This window comes from Lissotriton helveticus, chromosome 11, assembly GCF_964261635.1.
Source record: "Lissotriton helveticus chromosome 11, aLisHel1.1, whole genome shotgun sequence".
Lineage (NCBI taxonomy): Eukaryota > Metazoa > Chordata > Amphibia > Caudata > Salamandridae > Lissotriton > Lissotriton helveticus.
This window is the reverse complement of record NC_136072.1, coordinates 1,085,057,238-1,085,077,260: the sequence shown is the minus strand read 5'-3', so window position 1 is coordinate 1,085,077,260 and position 20,023 is coordinate 1,085,057,238. Positions and strand designations below refer to the sequence as shown.

The window sequence follows — 20,023 nt, the reverse complement described above, 5'->3', positions numbered from 1 at the left end:
GGAACTTTGCTTCTGGGGGGGTGAAGGGGGTGGGGGAGGGGGACATGGGGGGTACCTATGGTACTCCCCTGCATTTACATGCACAAAGCGGCAGGCACCGCGCGGTGCCTCCCGTGTTGTGCATGTAAATGCAAATCATGCATTTTTAACCTTGCGGCGGGTGCTGCTTCAAGTAGCACTCGCCGCAAGGTTAAAGATACGGGATGTGACCGCCAGGGTGGCGGTCAGATCCTAATTACAATGGAGGGACCGCCGCTGCCCCTGCGGACGGTCCCTCCTCCTCGGGGGTGGCGGACGGACACAGGTCCGTCCGCCATCCTAATAGGCCTCTTAATGTTGGCCTTATTAGCTCTTCTCGCATGTCTGTCTTTTAAATAGTTTTTCAGCGTCTCCCTTCCCTGCGTTGCTTATTCCTCTATCAGGCACAGAGCTGTACAATTCCATTTAGTTACTCTTCAGGCACCCCTTAGGAGCAGAGTGACTGCCTCCCTGTTGTAACAGCGGGGGCATGTGAAAAATTACTTAGTTAAGCACTTCTGTTGTGTGATTTGGAAGCATAGACTCAGAATAAGTACTGCAACCACCCCAATATTAACATTTTATTTCTAAGAGTGATTTTACCACCCTGGTTTGCAGATAAATCGTTCCAAGGCAGCTCCTCAGTTTCCTCTGTAGATCAGTTAGTATTTATTTTGGAGATTTGTACAGAGGATTTTGTTCCTAGAAGCAACAATTCTCTCGTAGTAACAACAGACTGCATTGTGCTTTCCAGCCATTATGCTGTTACAACTGTAAAACTGATAATGTGGGAAGTACTTGCAAGTAGTGGGGAATAGGACAGGGGTTACCAAAGATGACAGGAAAAAAAGCAAGATTGCAGAGAAGACAGTCTCCAAAGGCAGTGTTCGAAATCTAATTAACATAGAGTCCCTAGTTTGCAACATTTGTCTGACTTTGTTTTGTATATCTGTTTTTACAGACAAACCATCAGATATATGCAAGTTACATTAGAACATTTTGAGGTCAATTTACTATGCAGTAATTTGTGAATATTTGTATGTTTCCCTCACCTTCATTGCTTGATTTTTGCTCGCAAGAAAGTGTCACTTCTAAGGTGCGGATTGTGCACTGATTGTGTGACCGCTAATTACCACACCCCCAGTTTCCCCCCAAAAAGTAAGTTTAGGCCCAGAGTTAGGTTTTGGGAGGGGGGGAGTGAGCTTTAGAGACATGATCGTAGATGTTGTTTCCGTAAAAAGATGGCGCACTTAATTGCAGGGAACACAGCCTCAGCTGTGCTGCTAGAATCCACAGGGTAGACCCCCAATGTCACATTAAAACTAGAGTATATTGGAATGTCAGTGCCTATTTCTGAATGCCAGGAGTACGTTTTGGGAATGATTAAGGTTGTGTCCAGATCAGAGAGATCTGTAGCTTTTATTTTTGCTGCGTGCTGATTATTAGGGAGCAGGATTTTCCATTATGTGACAGTACTGTGCCTGACCGGAGACTTTTTAACTGTTATGCGCGTGCCTGCCTGGCTTAGCAGTGTTGCAGCTGGCCGCTGGTGATCCCATGTGTCTGTGGTGGGTAAGATGAGCTTGGTCCTTGCCTCCTTTTCTTTTGTTGGTCTTGTTGGTGCATTGTTGTGATGTAAGCCCACCTTGATCCTGTCTTGGGAATTCGGAACAACTGGTTTGTCCTTAGTCCAGTGCCAAAATGAAAGCTGTCGTCCCATATGAGAGAGCAAACTGTTAAAATGGCACAAGTGCACCTGAGAAGCAAATCCAGTATTATTTGTGCAAGTAAATTCTGAGGGCAGTCTGAGTGAGTTTTGTTGTGAGGGCTGGGAAATTTCCATAATCGTGACTTAACTGAGAGGAGTGAGCTTGCACAAAGCAACTTATGAGTAGCAGATGTTCAGAAATTAGTTTGTTTCGCTGACATAATGGGCTGCAAATGCACAATTTGACCCCATTATTTTACTGTTTTTCTTGCAGAGACCCCCAGGTGGGTTGGGCTTGCTCACTGACTGCCCACTGGCCAACAAACCATGCCTACAAGCATAGTCTTTTATGTTTACAGAAACGTTCACCACGGCACTTTGATGTTCTTCCAGCGCTCCACCGGATCCAGCGCTCTAGTGCTCCGTTTGGGAGACCAGGTGAGGCTGCATTTAAAGCTCACTTTCCTTCGCGCAGCGGAGACGCGCAGCGGTGGCGCCTGACTCGCGCCGGAGTCAAGCCAGAGTCCTGCCCGTCTGCGCCCGTCAGCGCCCGTCAGCGTCTCGGAGGCGGTCGGGGCGGCGGGCTGAGCTCTGCTACCAAACCTGTGCGGCGATATACTTCTGGGGAGCTTCGCGCTCTCTTTACTCCCGCCAGTGGCTGTTGCACTGTCTTCCCTGGTCGCCACCGAGGTAAGTCCACCTGCCCTGCCTGTGGCTGGTGCCCCTCCCGTGCTTTGACATCGTCTCCTAACAATAACATCGCTAGCGTTGGATATCTCTGCATGTTATTAAACACGAGATCGGCGTGTAGACATGCTCAGGACATTTTTTAGCTCCTTGATACGTTAAAGCCACTTTGTCTTATGCTCACCGAGACGTGGTGGGGTGAATTCTCTAATCCAGATGTCGCCATGGCAATCCCGCCTGATTATAACATCTTCAGGAAGGATAGAGCTAAGGGAAGGGGTGGTGGAGTGGCACTGGTGGTGAAGAAAGGCACGCCTTGTGCTATTTTGCCAGTGGACGACATCCGCGGCTCTGAGACCCTTGCTTTCTCTATCACTCTGGCACCGCACCAATCAGTCAAGGGATTACTGGTCTATAGACCGCCTGGTCCATCGGGTACGTTCTTTGAAGATCTTGACTCCGTACTGCTGGGACTGGCCCTGAAAGCGGAACATTGCATTGTGGATGGGGATTTCAACTTCCGGATGGATGATCCGTCGGACCCTGCCGCTACTAAACTTTCAGAGGCTATGGCCCCGCTGGGACTGATCCCTTATTTGCAGGGGCCTACGCATGACAAGGGGCATACGCTTGACCAGGTTTTCTCGTCATCCCCTCTTGAGGTGATAGAGATCGTCCCGGTACTATGGTCAGACCATCTGCTTGCTAAATTTTCAATCAAAGGCACAGTTAAAGCGACTGTTGCTCTGTCACAGCAGCAGGGTCGAGTCCATAGGGCTTACCATCGAGTTACCCCTGCGATGCTGGCCCAGGCTGCCCTGGATCACCCCTGCCCCCTCTCTGGCGACCTAGAGAAGGATCTGGAGTCCTTGCATGCGTGGCTTGTAGTCAGGCTAAATGATCTCGCCCCGGAACTGACCCCCCGCTTGACACCGAAACGGGTCTCCGCTCCGTGGTTCACCGCAGCACTGTCGGCTACGCGGCAGCAGTGTAAGGTGGCCGAAAGAGCGTGGCGGGCACAATACGACACAGTGGCCAAGCTGACCTATACGACGGCGGTTAAGGCCTATCACCGGGACATCCGCCTGGGAAAAAAAGCCTATTTGGCAGGGAGGATAGAGGCCGCCTCCAACTCCTGTAAGGAGATTTTCTCCATTGTGAGAGAATTTACATCCCCACGGTCCAATTCCTCTGATGAGAGGCCAGCTGATTCCTGGGCTTCGGATCTTGCTAACTTTTTTACTAGCAAGATCCAACTGATACAGGATTCCTTCCCATCGGGTGTACCCTTGGGGCTGATTAACCCTGAGGCTAACCGGTCCCCTCTGGCCTCGCCAGGTTTGACATTGGGCGTGTTTCCACCTATTTCTGCCCCTGCCTCTTTAGCACTCATGGGCAATCTCAAATCGGGCTCGCCGCTTGACCCGTGCCCCGCTAAGTTTCTGGCGAAAATTGCGGAGGTGATTAATCCCCTGGCGAACCCGCTATTGAATCTCTCGCTGAGCCGGGGGGTGGTTCCGCAGGCCTGGAAGCAGGCAATGGTCATCCCGCTGCTTAAGAAGCCTGGCCTGGATCCGAAGGCCCCAGTCAACTACAGGCCTATCTCTCTGCTGCCGGCTCTCACGAAAATTGTGGAAAAGCACGTTCAGACGGTGCTTTCCAATTTTCTGGAGACAAATGAGATCCTGCATGCCACTCAGTCTGGCTTCCGTCCAAATCTCAGCACAGAGACCGCGCTCCTTGAGGTATCAGAAACCATTAAAGGGGTTCTGGACTCGGGAGGCAAAGCCATGCTGGTGCTGCTGGATTTGTCGGCGGCTTTTGACACGTCCCCCATGATGGCCTTCTCGCAAGACTCTATGAGATAGGACTACGGGGGACGGTGCTCAGCTGGTTTTCTTCCTTTCTAGCTGGCCGCCGGCAAACGGTCTGGGCCTCGCCAGATTCCGCCGTGATGCCGCCTTTGGGAGTCGGGGTCCCTCAGGGCTCTATTTTGAGCCCGACCCTTTTTAACATCTTCATGACCCCTTTGGCGGCGTTGGCGGAGTCGTTCGGGGCCCAGATCGTATCCTACGCAGACGACACCCAGCTCCTCTTCTCGTGTAAGAGAGGAGGAGACTTTGATGGGGAGAGTATCCGGGATTGCCTTGGGGCTGTTTTTAAATGGTTCCAACTGAACAGCCTCAAGTGCAATTCCGATAAGTCCGAGGTACTCTTCTTTGGGTGCGACACGGAGCCAGACTGGCAGGCTTGGTGGCCCATCAATATGTTCCCTCCGTCTTGTTCATCCCAGATTGCGAAGAACTTGGGGGTCAAGATGGATAAGGGGCTTACGTTGAAATCCCAGATCCTCGGGGTGTCAGGGATGTGCTTTGGCCTCCTTAGGATGCTGCAGAGGTTTCTTCCTCTTTTGTCTGAGGAGCACAGGAAGCTGACTGTGCAGGCCCTGATCGGCTCTAGGCTAGATTATTCGAACGCGCTCTACTTGGGCCTGCCAGAGTATTTGCTACAGCGGCTCCAAGTGGTGCAAAACGCTGCTGCGAGAGCTATCTTTGGCTTGAATAGACGTGCCAGTGCAGCCGGCTTGCTGCAGACTTTGCACTGGCTTCCAATCCGCAAGCGGATCGCCTTCAAGGCTTTGACCTTGGCCTATAAGGCCCTCCATGCGGTTGGAGCAAAGTACCTCCAAAAGAGACTTGCATTCTACCACCCTGCTCGTTCTTTGAGATCGGAATTTCTGTTCTTGGCGGTGGTCCCGCGAGTGAAGAGAGCTCGCCTGGGAGGTCGCTCCTCTGGACTACTGGCTCCACAGTTGTGGAACTCTCTGCCGCTCACACTTCGGGGAGCCACCAGCCTACTTGCTTTTAGAAAAGGTCTCAAAACCTGGTTGTTTACCCAGTAGGCTGCATATATTTGGTTTGCCTTCTATATCGCTGTCTCCTTCTTTTTTAACTGTGTTATGTTATTGTACTGTAGTCCTCCTTACTCAAAGCGCCGGGACACTCTTTTTGAGTAGCCGTGCGCTATACAAAAGTAAATATAACATAACATAACATAACATACACACATAGGGAGGTAACTGGGTGATAAATTAATAACATTTGCTGTTAATTTAGTTGGCCAAAGTTTTCTTGGGTTGTTGGTGCTGCAAATGTTTTGAAAAAAATTCATATGCGATCAGTTTGTGGGTCGAGTGCATTACTGTTAGGTCGAGTAGAAAAGTCTACTTACTCGACCTGCAGGTCAAGTAAGATTTTTTAGATTTGTCGAGCCCTGCATTTCTTTAAATAATGGCATTTGTCAACAAGCATTTGTGGTATAATGCTAATATTTACCAGTAATTGTATTAGTATGTAATATTTGGTAGCTTAAATAGTGAAAACATGGCAGACATCGAAGTATGAGTGCACGCACAACAGTTAAATAAATATGCAAATGTGCAGTTTTACAACTTAATTTTTACGTAAAACACAAAATAAAGATGGATAAATACAGATAAAATGGGCAAAAAATAAATATGGATAAATACAGACGGAAATGTTAAAAAAATAAATACCATAAAACCGGGAGCCCTAAATATGACATACAAGCCGTAAAGAAATTGGCACACGGAGGAATGGTCTCAATACTGTACGAGCCAGGAATCCTTCCATCCTATCTTATTCTGCCCTTTCGCTTGAGCATGAGACGTCAGCTAATGGGCTTGTGATTTGGATTAATCCCTTTAAAATTCTACTGGTACGGACAAAGGAACCTGGATGACTATGATAATTTCGCCTTTGAGCAAAGGGAGAGGAATCATTGACACATGCAATTTGCATCTGTGACAAGTTGTTCCCGTTAAGGACGTTCTGGCTTCAGCAGGTATGGTGCATTTTTAAATGCCAGGATCTGTCAAGGCTCCTTAGAAGCCTGTTTGAGAAGAGATTCAGTCCAGCTAGAAGCCAGTTCCATGTAATTTATGAAATCTGCAACCACACTTTTTGCTATCCCAGACCCGTGAACCTCCTCCACACTGAATCGTACACTCTTATAATGATTGATATGCTGGGGTTGGGTAAGCCTGTCAACCAACCCGGCTCTCATCTGGACTGCGAACAGCTGCTGATGGGGGATAAAGGGAAGCCTTTTAGACTGCAGAGGAAAGAGCAGTCCAATATTTATAATGTTTTTATGCCTTTTATAAGAGTTTTCATATTTTTTACTTCCTATTTAACTGTGTATTTTTCCCCTGTTCTGGGATCCTCAATTGTAATGATTTTAATTAAACGTGCAATAGTCCAATAACAATTTGTACGCTGGGACAGGGTAAAAAAAAAACTGTTATTTGAAAAGCAAAGCACAGGTCATCCCTCTTTGGAAGGCACTGCCTTGGTTCCCCATGCTGTTGGAGTTGGCGTGCGATTGTCCTCTCCTTCTTCCTTGGTCTCCAACGATGCTCCAGGACCCTCAGGGGGAGTTGCATCCATTGGTACTGTCGGGGCAACTATCCCTGATGGCCTGAAGGCGTTCAGCCAACATTGCTAGGAATTTTGGAAACGAGCTCCAGACTTCATTCAACAGGCCTGGTCTCCTTCCACCAGGAAGCGGCACTCGTTAGCATGGCGAGGCTGGATGGGTTAGTGCTTGGAAAGTCATGTGGATCCTATGGAGGCAGGCTAATCTCTTATCAGAAGGATAAACCTACAGGTCGGTAAACAATTTTCGATCTGCCATTTCGGCAGGATACGCCCAGGTAGAGGCCAGACCGGTAGGTATGCATCCATTGATATGCAAGCTGCTTGTAGGGATTCAGATAGCGAACCCTCCTAAGGCTAGGTATTCCTTTTTAGGTTTCGACCTGGCGAGAGCACGAAGTGCTCCGCACAGGGCGAAAACTTTTGTCAACAGTATGGATGTTCGGCACCGCCTCTGTTTCCCATTGGCTAGCTCCATAAATGGACGCTAGCCATTGGCAAACAGAGGCGTCCGTCATCCTGCGAGGCGACTCGTGGGCGTTCCTGGGATGTTTTTCTCATCCGGCCCCTTTGGTCACGTCAGTGCGGCGGTGGGCGGGGCTTATTTTTTTTTAGCGTCCAGGTTTGTTTTGGCCATTCCGCGGCTGAGGAAGTCCAGGTGAGTGCTTGTTTCCTTTTAAAGTATGTTAATGTTCCATCATAACCAGGTGTGAGTGCTTCTCTTTGGTGTTAGTGGGTTTTCCTCTTTCTTGCAGCTTGGAAACTCCATCCACTAGCGCTGCGTCCAGTCGCTTTCCCGTCAGTGAGCCGCTCAGCTGGCTGTTCAGTGTGGTGAATTAATGCATCCTAACTCTAGCGCCCCGAAGCCATGTTTGGTGTAAAGTTCTCAATAACAGCTAAATAGCTAGATTTGCATTGCCGCGTTTTCCACAACCTTCTCGGCTGTGGAGCAGTGACTTGTATAAACACCGCGATTGGGGTGCCCTGCTGGCAGTAATGTAATGTGCGCCCCAAAGCTACATTGGACTCTTGCACATGGAAGAAGAAGTGCTGCCGGGACGCCTCTCCAATTAAACCCACCCCATGGCTCACATCGGAAAGAAACCTGTGCAACCTCCCCTGTCCCAATCTCCGATTATACGACTTTTCAGAGAATTTCTGGGCAAGGAGGCCCGCCGACAAGTCCAAAATGGGCGGCCCAGGGCGCTGATAGTGGCATCATGTCCATTTTTTGTGAATAGCACTTTTTTGCGTGTGTTTGGGGGGGTCGAGGGGGGCACAGCCCCCGCTGAGGTGCGTGTGCCTCAAGTTGTATGGCTCCGGCACTCTGCCGCTCCGGTTCGTTATCAGGGTGGGAGTTTCGCTGACAGACGGGCACAGTTATGGAACCTCCCTACCCTAGGCCAAAAGCGAAAGAGCTCCCTCTCCAAATGAGAGGGGGTGGACGAGAGCAGAAGTGCAGGCTGTGCAAGCCAGACAGCCCTGGCAGCCTGCCAGCGTGTGCGAGCCCCCTCCCTCCCGCTGCCCACCAGAGAGCCCATGCGGGATCACATGCCCCGGAGTTCCCAGACAAAGAACGGTTCACCCCTTATCCCCCACCCTGCAATATCCCGACAAAGCCAGAGAGGGGGGGCAGCCGGCACCTGAGTGGACTGTGCAGCTCCAGGGTTTATGGGTAGGTAGGTCCCTTCTTCACCTTCCTCTGTGTGTGCTGGGCTGTGGGGCTGTGCAGGCAGGCAGGCGCTGGGGCGAAGCCTGCCGCTGCTGCCTGGGTCCTCCCCCTGCCGGGAGGAGGGGGAGCCCCCGATCACCCCCCATCCATCTCTGGAGAGCTCTGCTGCTCCGGAGATGGGGGCGGGGAGGGATGCAGCCTGCACGGCCACGGAGAAGTGATGGGGTGCAGGCTGGCTCTGTGAGCTTAGAGCTGGATTGTGTTTCCGTGTCACACGTTGTGCTTCCTCCCCGTGTCCGGAGCACACTGTCTTTTGGGGGATGGCACTTTCTTCCTGAGTGGGTAAGGCTTGCTGAACATGGGGTGAGAGTTCTTATTCGTGGATGTACTTTTTGTGCAGGTTCGTTTTGTTTTACTCGCGTGGGGCCGCAGCTGCGGTGCCTTGAAGTGCCATTTAAACTGCTGAGCGGGGAGGCGGCAAACGGATTGTTTATGTTTGTAAAAGTCGCTGCTTCTCCGCGTGCTGCAATTTGAATCTTTGGTAGCAGCCCCTAAGGGTCAGTCTGTGCAAAGGTGAGGGGTGTTCGTATTCTGTGAACTTACAGGAGTGAGAAGGGGGCAAGTTAAGGCCGGGTGAAGACACGGCCGGTTATCGAGTTAGAAGCCGGAGTCAGGGGCATGGAAGTGCCCCTTCAACTTAGAGGTTCGGGAACACCCCCCCTGACTGCAGGCAGCTTCGGGGACATGAACCTACACGCACAGTACTATCTCACGGCCCACCTGTATTCGGATCTGCTGTTTTATGTGTTTCCTTGGATTTCAATGCGTGATTCCACCCAAGGCAAAAGAAAACTTGAATTTAAAGGTAAAGTTTTAGAAATGCTGTTCACAATCAAGGCCTCTGCCTGTCCTTCGGGTCGACAGAGTGTGGCGGGCCTGCATTAGTTGTCCAGAAGTTTCCGAGCTGCATCATTCCGGACTTGGGAGAACCTGCACCTCAAGGCACCCCCTCCCAAGAACTCTTGCCTTCTTGCACAACGCGAGATATGCAGCCCTCCTTTTTGCCAGGAAAAGAAAAAAGTTATCTATACGGGCGAAAACATCTAGATGGAAAACAAGGCACTACGGAATCTGGCGGACGCAGAAGCAGCTAAGGGCTACTTTGTAACGCGGAGACGATTGCACGCATGCTTCGGTTTAGTTGTATGTGGAGCTCTAGGGGTCCACCATCCCAGAACGCTCGCTGTGGGGGTCCCCACATTGGCGCCCATGTGTCTTTTTTTACAGTGACGAAGCTTTCTGGCCGATTGGACCCACCAGAAGAGGTTGGATGCACAATCTGGGATTTCAGAAAATGTTCTAACGCTTGTTTCTACAAGAGTTAATAGGGTTCCAGAGTGATGCTTCCTGCACCGAGACAGGCCGCAGTGCAGAGTGAGGAGAGGCAAGGGGCTTAGCATTTCTGTACCCCTCAATATTGGTGCTGTTTCGCTTGGAATGTGGGATGGCATACATTGCAATAATGTTCTATTATTTTTGGCCCATTTAAAAACACTGCAAAATTTGGAAGCGTCAACGATAACTTCCCATTGTGAAACGTGCCCTCTTCTGTAAAACAAACCATGCACATGTTTATTAATTATTAACCATCATTTAAAACTGCGGGTTGTCATAACTATTGTCCAGGGGGGGACTAGAAAGAATTCATGACATTAAAAAATACACAAGGAGCGATTTAAGCGCATAGTTCAAAGAGTGACTGCAGAATGCTAGGGAGTGCTAGGGAGTGCAGAGTGACTAGGGAGTGCAGAGTGCAAGGGAGTGCTAGGGAGAGCAGAGTGCAAGGAAGTGCAGAGTGACTAGGGACTGCTAGGGACTGCTAAGGAGTGCAAGGGAGTGCGAGGGAGTGCAGAGTGACGAGGGAGTGCAGAGTGACTAGGGAGTGCAGAGTGACTAGGGAGTGCAGAGTGACTAGGGAGTGCAGAGTGCTAGGGAGTGCAGAGTGACTATAGAGGGCTAGGGAGTGCAGAGTTGGAGTGCTAGGGACTGCAGAGTGACTGCAGAGGCTAATGTCAATGTAAATGACAATGCCATTTATTTATCTGTTTTCAAAACCAAAACATAAATACAAATGTTGTCATTTACAATGCCAATAGCTCTAACTTTTCCAAAGGCGAAACCATTGCATTGTAAATGCTTGTTATGGGATGTTTCCAAGGTGTTGGCCTTGTTTGATTAGTGGCCAGACAATTCACAGTTATCAAGAAAATAATTGTTGGCCAAATTAGCTATGCTCTTGTGCTTATCTGCTGGTCGACGAGAGTTCTCGAATTGTTGGGTAGAGTATTCTCCACAAAAGGGGTTTCATTTACTATTTCTGCTAGAACTAAAACATTTTCATGTTCCATTAAGTATAATCTTTTCCTTCTAATGAGAAATTATGCGTAGTTCAATGTCTACGAAGAATCCACTCCACCAGTAAGTCCGGAGGGTTGTACAAGAGTGTTAATTGCGTTACAAAAGCCTTTTAAGCCTGTTACATCTGCCACAATTGCAAGATGGCTGAGATCCATCATGGCAGAGGCTGGTATTGACACACAACTGTTTGGTACTCATTCTGGTAGAGGCGCAATGGGATCTAAATGATATATGTTGGGTTCAAATGTTCAGGATATAATGAAATCAGCTGACTGATCTTCTGAATCTACTTTTAAACAGTTTTATTACAAACCTGTGGGCGACATCTCATCTGTGGTTTTTGATAAGCATTAAACTAACATAATCCTAACCCTCTGATCCTTTAATAGAATAAAAAAATTGCTAGCATTCGCACCAAGAATTTTAATTCTATTAAGGACACGGAGGCGAGGATTATCCCATCCATTCTGTCATTGTCATAACAGTTATGATTTGTTACCGCCCTTATATACTGGGGGTTTTCCACTGACAATACTAGTCCATTTTTATTTCAGGTGCAGAACAAAAAGGGTGTGATCCTACTTGAAGTTTCTGGTCAAAGTTTACACTTCATGTCCTGGTTCACATTTGGACTATTGTTAAAGTCGAAGATGGTCGCCGGGAGAGCTGTAGACGCTGGAATGTTACAGATGTTAGTGTAATGGCTCGTTTTTGATGCAAAGAAAGAGGCTCGCAATTCGTAATGGTTACTAGTTATATGGGCCGTGAGACTGTGATTGGTGGATGTATACCTTGGCATCATGGGAAATGTTGTTTATTAATATGTTGAACGTTTTTTATTGGCTGCAGAAATTGTCAGTAAAGAAGGCGAAAGAATAATCCCTGCCTCCGTGCCTTTAATCAAATTGAAAATTCTTGGTGTGAATGCTAGCAAATTTTTTTCCTCGTTTATTATGAGGTAACATAGAAATTTGATCCCTTGCTCATAAACTGGAGGTTCAAAATCTGGTAGGGACTTTTCTGCCTTTTATTCATCAGTCAAAAAAAGCACTATTACAATATTTGCAATTTCTTCCATGTGAGAGAGATTGGGTGTGCAACTGAGGGGGGGGGGGATAAGGAGGGAGGCAAGGGCAAGTTACACCCCCCTTAAATAGAGGTGAAGCAGCCTTGTGTGTCTACTTTGTATATCACTTTTGGCACTTCTTGGCTTTTCAGTCATGCATACTTCGCATTGTGAGCATTTTAAAGGGAGTTTATAAATCATCATTTACCCAATGGACGTAATAGCAGTTTCTAGATCATTTTATTGCAGAAAATGGTAATTTCCGTAAGATTGCTCATTATATGTAAATAGATGTTTTTTCCCTATTCGAGATGGCGCATTACTCAATGTGTCACTCGTAAGACATTGAAATGTCTCACATAAGCACCCTGAAAATAGGAAATGTCACACTTATGCTAACTGAAAAATTTGCAGCTCTGAGGTTACTACATTACACATTCTTTTTGACTACGTGATAAAGTGTCACTCAGGTGTTACACGAAAGGCATACTAGAGCACACTGAAGAAATTGAAATATCAGACGAGAGAACTGAAAACTTAACTTGGGCAGCACCGCAGAAAAAATATTCTTCTCTTTTATTCTTTGGAGATGTTTTATTTTATTTATGCGTTTTTATATAGCGCGGACTTTACCCGAAGGTGTCAGACCACTTCACAATACTGCAATAAATGTTACTAGAAAAGGCCAGGCTACTTCCAGTATTTTTTCTCTTTCGCTTGCTTTAGTCTCCCTTCTATGTCGATGATCATCCATACCTTGCTGGCCCGAGCTATGCCACTCTCTGGCTGCTTCGCCGACACCCTCAGGCTTCTCCTTGGTGGGCGAGCCGAGAGCAGCGAGCCCCGGAGAGCCCATGACTGGATAAGCGACCCGGAGATCCCGCAGCGACAGCGGCCTGGAGCCAGCATCCTGCTCCCGGAAGTGGCGGGACGCTGTGACGCATGCGCGTTAACCTTGTTCTGGTAGCTGTCACACGGTCGGTGTTCCGAACCCGGAACCATGCTTCACGTCTCCTGCTGACCGGAAGTAAAGGCTTTCTCTACGGTGTCGAAAATCAGAGGTGTCAGATTCGTGGTGACCTGAAAAACAAGGGGCAATGAACAGTGTGGGCGAAGAGTGCACGGAAATGAAGCGGGAGTACGACCAGTGTTTCAATCGGTGGTTTTCTGAGAGGTTTCTGCGGGGCGAAGGGGGAGCGGATCCGTGCGGGGAGCTCTTCAGAGGTTACCGCGAGTGCGTGCAGGTGAGGATTCCGGGGAAAGTGGGGGACATGTAGGAAGGATTTCGAAAGGGCGGGTAGGAGTTTTAGGTAAGAAGAAATACAGGAGTTGCTGTAAGCGAATTGCTCAGTACTTGTGCAAACTGGGAATCTGCAGTGGATGACCATGGTGGAAGGGTGTGTCCAATACAAGGGGTTGTCAGACCAGTGGACTGAGGCACAAGGTGATAACATTTGCCCAAGGACAAGTTTGTTAAAGTAGTTGATTTAAGACTGCAAGACACACCTCGCTCCAAAGACTGTACCTTATTTTGTAGGTTCAGATAGGGAGACTAACATTAAACAAGCATCTGCAATGCAATATGTCTTGCATTTACGCGACTTTGAGCTATTGTTCTTCTAAATGACAATGCCTTTTATTTATGTTTTGGTTTTTAAAACATAAATAAAAGGCATTGTCATTTACAATGGCAATAGCTAAAGCTCTCGGAAATGCATCGCTGAGTTGCCCTCTTCTGTCTTTCATGGCCCCTGAAGAGCTCCCCATTTGCTACGAGTTAAATAAACACGTCGGTGGTCACAACTGCGCAGGAGACACACCCTGCCCTCCTTTAGTGAGAGAAACTCATTAAAGAAAATAGTAATTGCAGACTAAAGAAGACGTACCGTGTAACAACCAGAGTAAAAGGGCCAGTCCTCATGGGAGGTTACAAATGAAGACAAGGTGGTACTAAGGAGGGATTAACCAGCCTAATAATGAGTCAGAAGCTAGCATTTTTGAAGGACAGTGACACAAGCCAATGACAAATGTGGGCAGGGCTTTAAGCACACACTCCAGTACAGCATGGCTCGCTGAGCAGCACATGCACTGCCCAGGCTCGAAATAAAAAGCATTTCTCATGGTACCAGTCCTCAGCTAGTCCACTGGTCCTCATTTCCAACCTTTCAAAACTCAGTACCTGCTAAGATGTACTAAGGTGGCTCTGTTCTTTCTTATCCTCGAGAACATAATCTATAACACTCTCTCTTTTCACCTCAAAATCTACAGCTCTCTTCTGTAGTGTTCCATAGGGCTCTTCACTGAGCCCCATACTGGTTAACAATTGTGCCACCTCTTCCGCTTCCATCGTATGATCATTCTGCTTTGACATGATGTCATACACAGGTTATTACCCATTTCTGTGAACCCATCCATTACCCAAAGTAAACTCTGCTCCATTGCGATAACTTCTCAAAAATCCACTGGGGAGCAAACTGGGAAACTACTGACCTTTTTGAAGTCAGCAGCAGAGTCACACAAGTCTACGTCCTTGCCCCTACTTTATTCCTTCTTTTTTTATCAACAGCTGTGTCGATTTCCTCATGGGCTTTGACAATGATTCCCCGGTGCTTTTGGGTACTCAAATTCCAGCGATATTGTATGCAGTTGACACACTATAGATTTTGAAAACCCCAGTGGGGATCAAGACGCTCCACATAAGGTTCCATTCATTCTGCAATTCCTCTGGACTGACTATACACATATCTAAAACTCGATTTATGGCAGTAAATCCCCACAGGGGCTTTAGAGGGTCATTAACTTTAGAGGAGCTGGAATTGGAGTGAGTTCTCGAATTTGACTCTCTGAATCCGGCTCTCCACTTCTAACTCCTAGGACAGTCAGATCTTTAAGAGTTCTCTTAGGTTAACCCATATGGCCGCTGCTATTTTAAGATTTGCTGGTAAAACTACTTACCACCCTGTAATGACAAAGAACCAACGTCGGATCGCAGTAGCCGCACCTCTCTGCTAAGTTCCCTTTATAACTATTAAAGAGCAGTGATGAAAGGTGGTGTGCACAAACCGCTCCTGTCGCCGCTCCTGCACCATGCTTTTTGGGATATTGGCAGCATTCTACAAATACATATATCATAACAATCTACCACAGCTCTGGTTCTAATGGCAAGGCCAAGAGACTACCTTTTCCAGGAAAATGTCACTGTGTTGTAGGCCCTGCCCACATTTAGAGAATGGTGTTTATTTCTTTCATATTTAAGTTTGAAAGCTGGGGTTAAATGTCATATGTTCTAGTTCCATGGCTAGAATGTATTCACTGAAGCAGATGCAATTCTCTTGTATCTCCACACTAGTGACTTGGCGTCCTTAGTGAGGAAACTGCTAGTATTTTGTAGCAATTTCTACCTGTACTCCCTTTGTTAACATTGGAAAAAAGGCCCAAATAGATTGCATGATAGATTGCATTACAATTTTGTGAACGGAACCAGAGACTGAAGACGCAAAGAAATCTGATCTACAAACTGGAGATTTTTGCACAGTTGAACTCGACTTGGTGAAAGCCATTAACTTGATTTACACATCTAGCCAATGGGTGAATCCAAAATGAACGGTATCAGTGGCTAATTAATGCCAAAATCCATGCTAGTAGGGGCTGTAGATATAAGTGAACCCCCCAATAGCCAGGAGATGCCACTGGTGAGGTTGTAGCACCTCACAGAGGATCATAGATGAGATTAGAATCCTTTGAAACCTCTATTGAACTGTGTAGTATTTTGTGTTGCTGTGAGAATAAAGTACTTTTGTTTTAATTAAAAGATATGCAGTGGGTCAGGGCATCATAATTCTGTCAGTTGGTTGACTGAGTTCTGAGATCTTGCCCCCCACACTGCCTCCCTGTGAAGCCTATGCCTTCTTATCCTTACTACCCTGAAAGTAACATATGGAAAGGAGATACCTGGACTGGATTCCAAAGCCTTATGAGGTCAGACTCCAGTGGCAAACTTCATCAACCACTACGGTTGGGCCCAGTAGCCAGAGCCCCTGTCTGCTGTGTGGCATTCTAAACTGGGTCTGACACCCAGCCACAAGGGACTTCCCTTGCTAATTAAAAACTGATCACTGGTGTTTTTTGTAGCTTACATAACCTCTTTTTCTTTGTATTTTGTAGTTTTTGCTCTGACTACAGACACTAAAGCAAATTGAACAGGCACTGGCAAAGCTAATAGGTCTCACTTACGCAAGAGCTATTTGCTTTGCCAATGTATTTTAGCTATATAGTAAACCGGCATGGCTAAAAGTTAGTGGAGAGTGTCTTAGAGTGGAGTAGCATAGAGTAGTGCTGCATAGAGTGGTGAATATGTAGAGTAGAGTGAAGTGAAGTGTTATACAGTGCATTGGCATTGAGTGTTGCAGAGTGTAGTGGCGTAGGGTGCAGCGACATAGAATTCAGCGGCGTATAATGCAGTGTTATAGAATGTAGTGGTGGCATAGATTGGATTGGAGTGCAGTGGCGTAGAGTGTTGGAGCATAAAATTCAGCAGTGTAGAATGCAGTGGTGTAGAGTGGCATAGAGTACAGTGGCAGAGTGCCTTGGCGTAGATGAGTGGAGTTATGCAGAGTACAGTGGCATAGAGTAGTGGCACAATACAGCAGTGCAGAGTTGAGTGGCATAGAGTGCAGAGTAGTGTCGTAGAGGGCAGTGGAGTAGAGTGCAGTGGCTTGGAGTGGTACAGAGTACAGTGCTGAGGAGTGGTGTAGATTGGAGTATGTGTGGTGTTTTAGCACACTGTCATTACAGACAACATATTTTCAATTGAAATAAGCATTACATTTGTACAACATAAAGTTTTAATAATAAAACTATTCAGTTTACCAATACTTGCACAGTTTATTTAAATGTTGTGTGCAAGGAAAAAAACCTTACCTACCCCAAGTATCTAGCAAGATTGTCGCATAAATCCTCTCACTTTGAAGTCGGAGAAATAAAAGTAAATTCAAAGCTACCTCGGAAGACTGAGTGACATTTGACCTCTGTCTTTGAATGCACAGCAATTGTGACAAGATGAGAACAAGATTTACAGGCCTGTTTACAGAAAGGAGTACTCGCAGAAGAATACAAGGAGAGGTAGTGTAAAAATGGTTTGCTCCTTGAGAGGTACAAACTTACTCTGGACAGCCTAAAACAAATAAAGCTAGCAAATAACCAGAAAATGTGAGCTACAAAGCCAATGGTAAGCAATAGGTGAAATGCATTCCCAGGAAAGCTTTCTGAATGTCCACAAGATGTCTTTAGCAAACAAGACAGTTGTGCGGTCTATAGGCTTCGACCTAAAAAAGTGCTTTAATTGTACAGCCCCTGGACATCCAGGGTTGGCCGATACAGCTATTATACTCTAGAGATGGTTCATAAGGAAACCTGAACAAATGATTGTTTGCAGTACATCACCTACAACGTTTGCCTTCTTTATGAAGTAAGAGACAACATTACACACATTCCATTTGCTAAAACAAAAAATGGAATCATGAAATTCAAACTAATTCACTCTGCCTAGCGAAGCAACAGACAACTCTTTTTTTCTGTTTGCTAGCAGACCTCTCCAATTCCACCATTATTTCTCCTTGTAAGACATCGTTCTAGACTTTTTTACACAATCATCTATTTATTGTACCCATCTTCCCTTAACTTGCCCACAACAACCCTTACATCACCTTTACTCTCACTACCAACACAAAGTGAAGCACCACTTTGACATACAATCTGTTCTTCATTCCCCTGTAAAATATCTTCATTCTTTCCACCAATATCACCAACTGACTTTCCACCTTGTGAATTCTTGTCTACCCTACTCTCCCCACTTCTCTGACTTGGTACCATTGCACCTCGTTACCCCAAAACACCTTGCACAAAATAACTTGTTCAAGATGACACGTTTTTCCAATATTACTTAGTTCTGCACCTTCACAACCATCCTTGGTACTGAAATCAATGAATTTGCTTTGGAAGCCTTCATTCCTCTTAATGCTTACTTTAATCCAAAGTTCACCAACTTTCACATAATGAAAATGTTTATAACCCACTTGAATTTATTTTCCCAATTCTACTGTTTACTGCTGATGTTCCTTCTGCTTACTCTATGAAGTTAGTTTCGAATAAGGCACTGTCCTAATACGAAAAGGTGAAAATTCAGCTCCTTCATTAGTGTTTGCACTGAGGTTGTTAACTACATCCACAAACCCCAATTCCGCCTACATGCAACAGTCCCATCCTACCTCCACCGGACTGGTTGTGTCCATGACGTCTGTTTCGTAAGCAATACTGAGATATTCACAGTCTCCCGTGCTGAAGCTTGTCAGACTTTTAAGAAAGTACACAGTTCCTCATGACTCTCTGAGTTTAAAAGTACATGCCAGGCTATCAATAAATAATATGCACTCTAAGCTAAATGTGACACATTTTCATTGTATGTGCATGCTAGTAAACACTTCCCCTTCCAGATCACAAACATTTCTCCATTAGACACCGTTTTCTCCAAAATAGACGCCCATCACTCTAATTTTCCCCTTCTTCTCTGCCTGTTATAATATACATTGTAATTTATTTCAGTCACTCATTTTCACCTTAGCCATCAGGCCAGTTTTTCAATGGATTTTTTTCTTGAGTTTCTTCTGCCCGTGGATCATTTCTGGATTTGATTTGTGAAGTTGCATCCGTCCACTGCTAATATCAAGGAACTCGTTTTCTCTTTTTTATTTTTTGTTCTACCATTTGTGATTTAGCACTCCATGAGAGGACTTGTTCTGCTCTGACATTGCTCTTCTTTTTTAAGCTTGCACAGTTTCCCTAGTTCCCCGACACCACTCCGGTGCATATAAACAGTAAGGCTGGAAGTGGACAGAGCAACAGAGGCCTTGGGCAGAACTGATATATTTACTTAATCAGGAAAGTTCTGCTCGTTCATATTTGTGCTAATTTAGGGTAGACTGATGGCCACCCTTATATTGGATAACTTCAGTACGTAATACAATGATCTGATTTAACTTACAAAAAAAATATTATTTTCTAATGGTATAGGTAAATTTGAGACACAATGAGACCCTGTGATTTTCAGTTAGGGCTACAGGTTCTTGGCTATTGACTTTCTGACAAAATGTTATTTGTTTGCCTTTAATGTCTAGAAAATGTGGTTTGCCCCATAAACTAGACCAGCCTTTTTTGTATTACTTCAACATTTGACAAGTGTTTGACTTCTGATATCTTGATTTGGAGTATTGGGGGCATTTAATGCCGGAGAACCCGGATGCGAAAGTGGAAATTGCAACATTGGAGAGATGATTTTAATATTTATAGCCTGAGGTTTGAAAAGGTGTGTATTTGGGGGTTGCTATTTTGCCTGAGGTATACAAAGCTGGGCCCACTTTCTGCATTTTGCTTCTGTGCATTGTTTTCAGGAAATAATCCATGTTGACCATGCTTATTTATGCTTTTGCTTTGTTCCAGAAAGCAATTAAGGAGAAGGACATCCCAATTGAAGGTCTGGAATTCATGGGCCCTAGCAAGGAAAAACCTCAGAGCTCTTCCTGACCACACTGGTAGCGCAGTGTGCAACTCTGTACATTTATTGAAGTAAAATGGGGTAGATTTTCCCACCCTCCCCGACGGCATACCCTTTTGCTACATTGGAGAGTGGTTCATTATTCCAAGTGTGCTGAAACTTTGCTGAAGTTTTGCATCTATGAAAACTGGAGGATTTTTTCAACCACGGGAAATGCTTGGGAAACCATGCAGTGATATTTCTTTGTGTGTCAAGATTATACACAGTTATCTCCCAATATGATTCTACCTTTTTTTTTTTCAACATTCGATTTTCTGACTGATGATAGGGATTTGAGATACGCTTGTGTGCTGGCATGCAAGAGCAGTTCTACAGCAGGTGATGGACCTGTCAGTAGCAGTTACTATATAGATGCCTCATGGCCCTTTTGTATAACTGAGTAACCCGT

General features: G+C 46.2%; 2 protein-coding genes across 3 annotated transcripts in view; one reads left to right on the top strand and one right to left on the bottom strand.

Moving 5' to 3' along the window:
* Positions 1-13,028, bottom strand: part of GATC (glutamyl-tRNA amidotransferase subunit C) — a 67,666-nt gene extending 54,638 nt beyond the window's left edge. For both annotated transcript variants that reach the window (XR_013602583.1, XM_078667688.1), the window contains exon 1: positions 12,783-13,028. Coding sequence is in view for 1 of the 2 variants with exons in the window: in XM_078667688.1 (XP_078523814.1) it covers positions 12,783-13,028 (246 nt within the window). In the remaining variant the exon portion in view is untranslated. The remainder of the gene's footprint in view (positions 1-12,782) is intronic.
* An 84-nt stretch (positions 13,029-13,112) lies between these two features.
* Positions 13,113-19,745, top strand: TRIAP1 (TP53 regulated inhibitor of apoptosis 1). Its single transcript, XM_078667689.1, has 2 exons — positions 13,113-13,270; positions 19,521-19,745. The coding sequence occupies exons 1-2, from the start codon at positions 13,124-13,126 to the stop codon at positions 19,602-19,604; spliced, it is 231 nt and encodes a 76-aa protein (XP_078523815.1). The 5' UTR covers positions 13,113-13,123; the 3' UTR covers positions 19,605-19,745.
* The last annotated feature ends 278 nt before the right edge of the window (positions 19,746-20,023 follow it).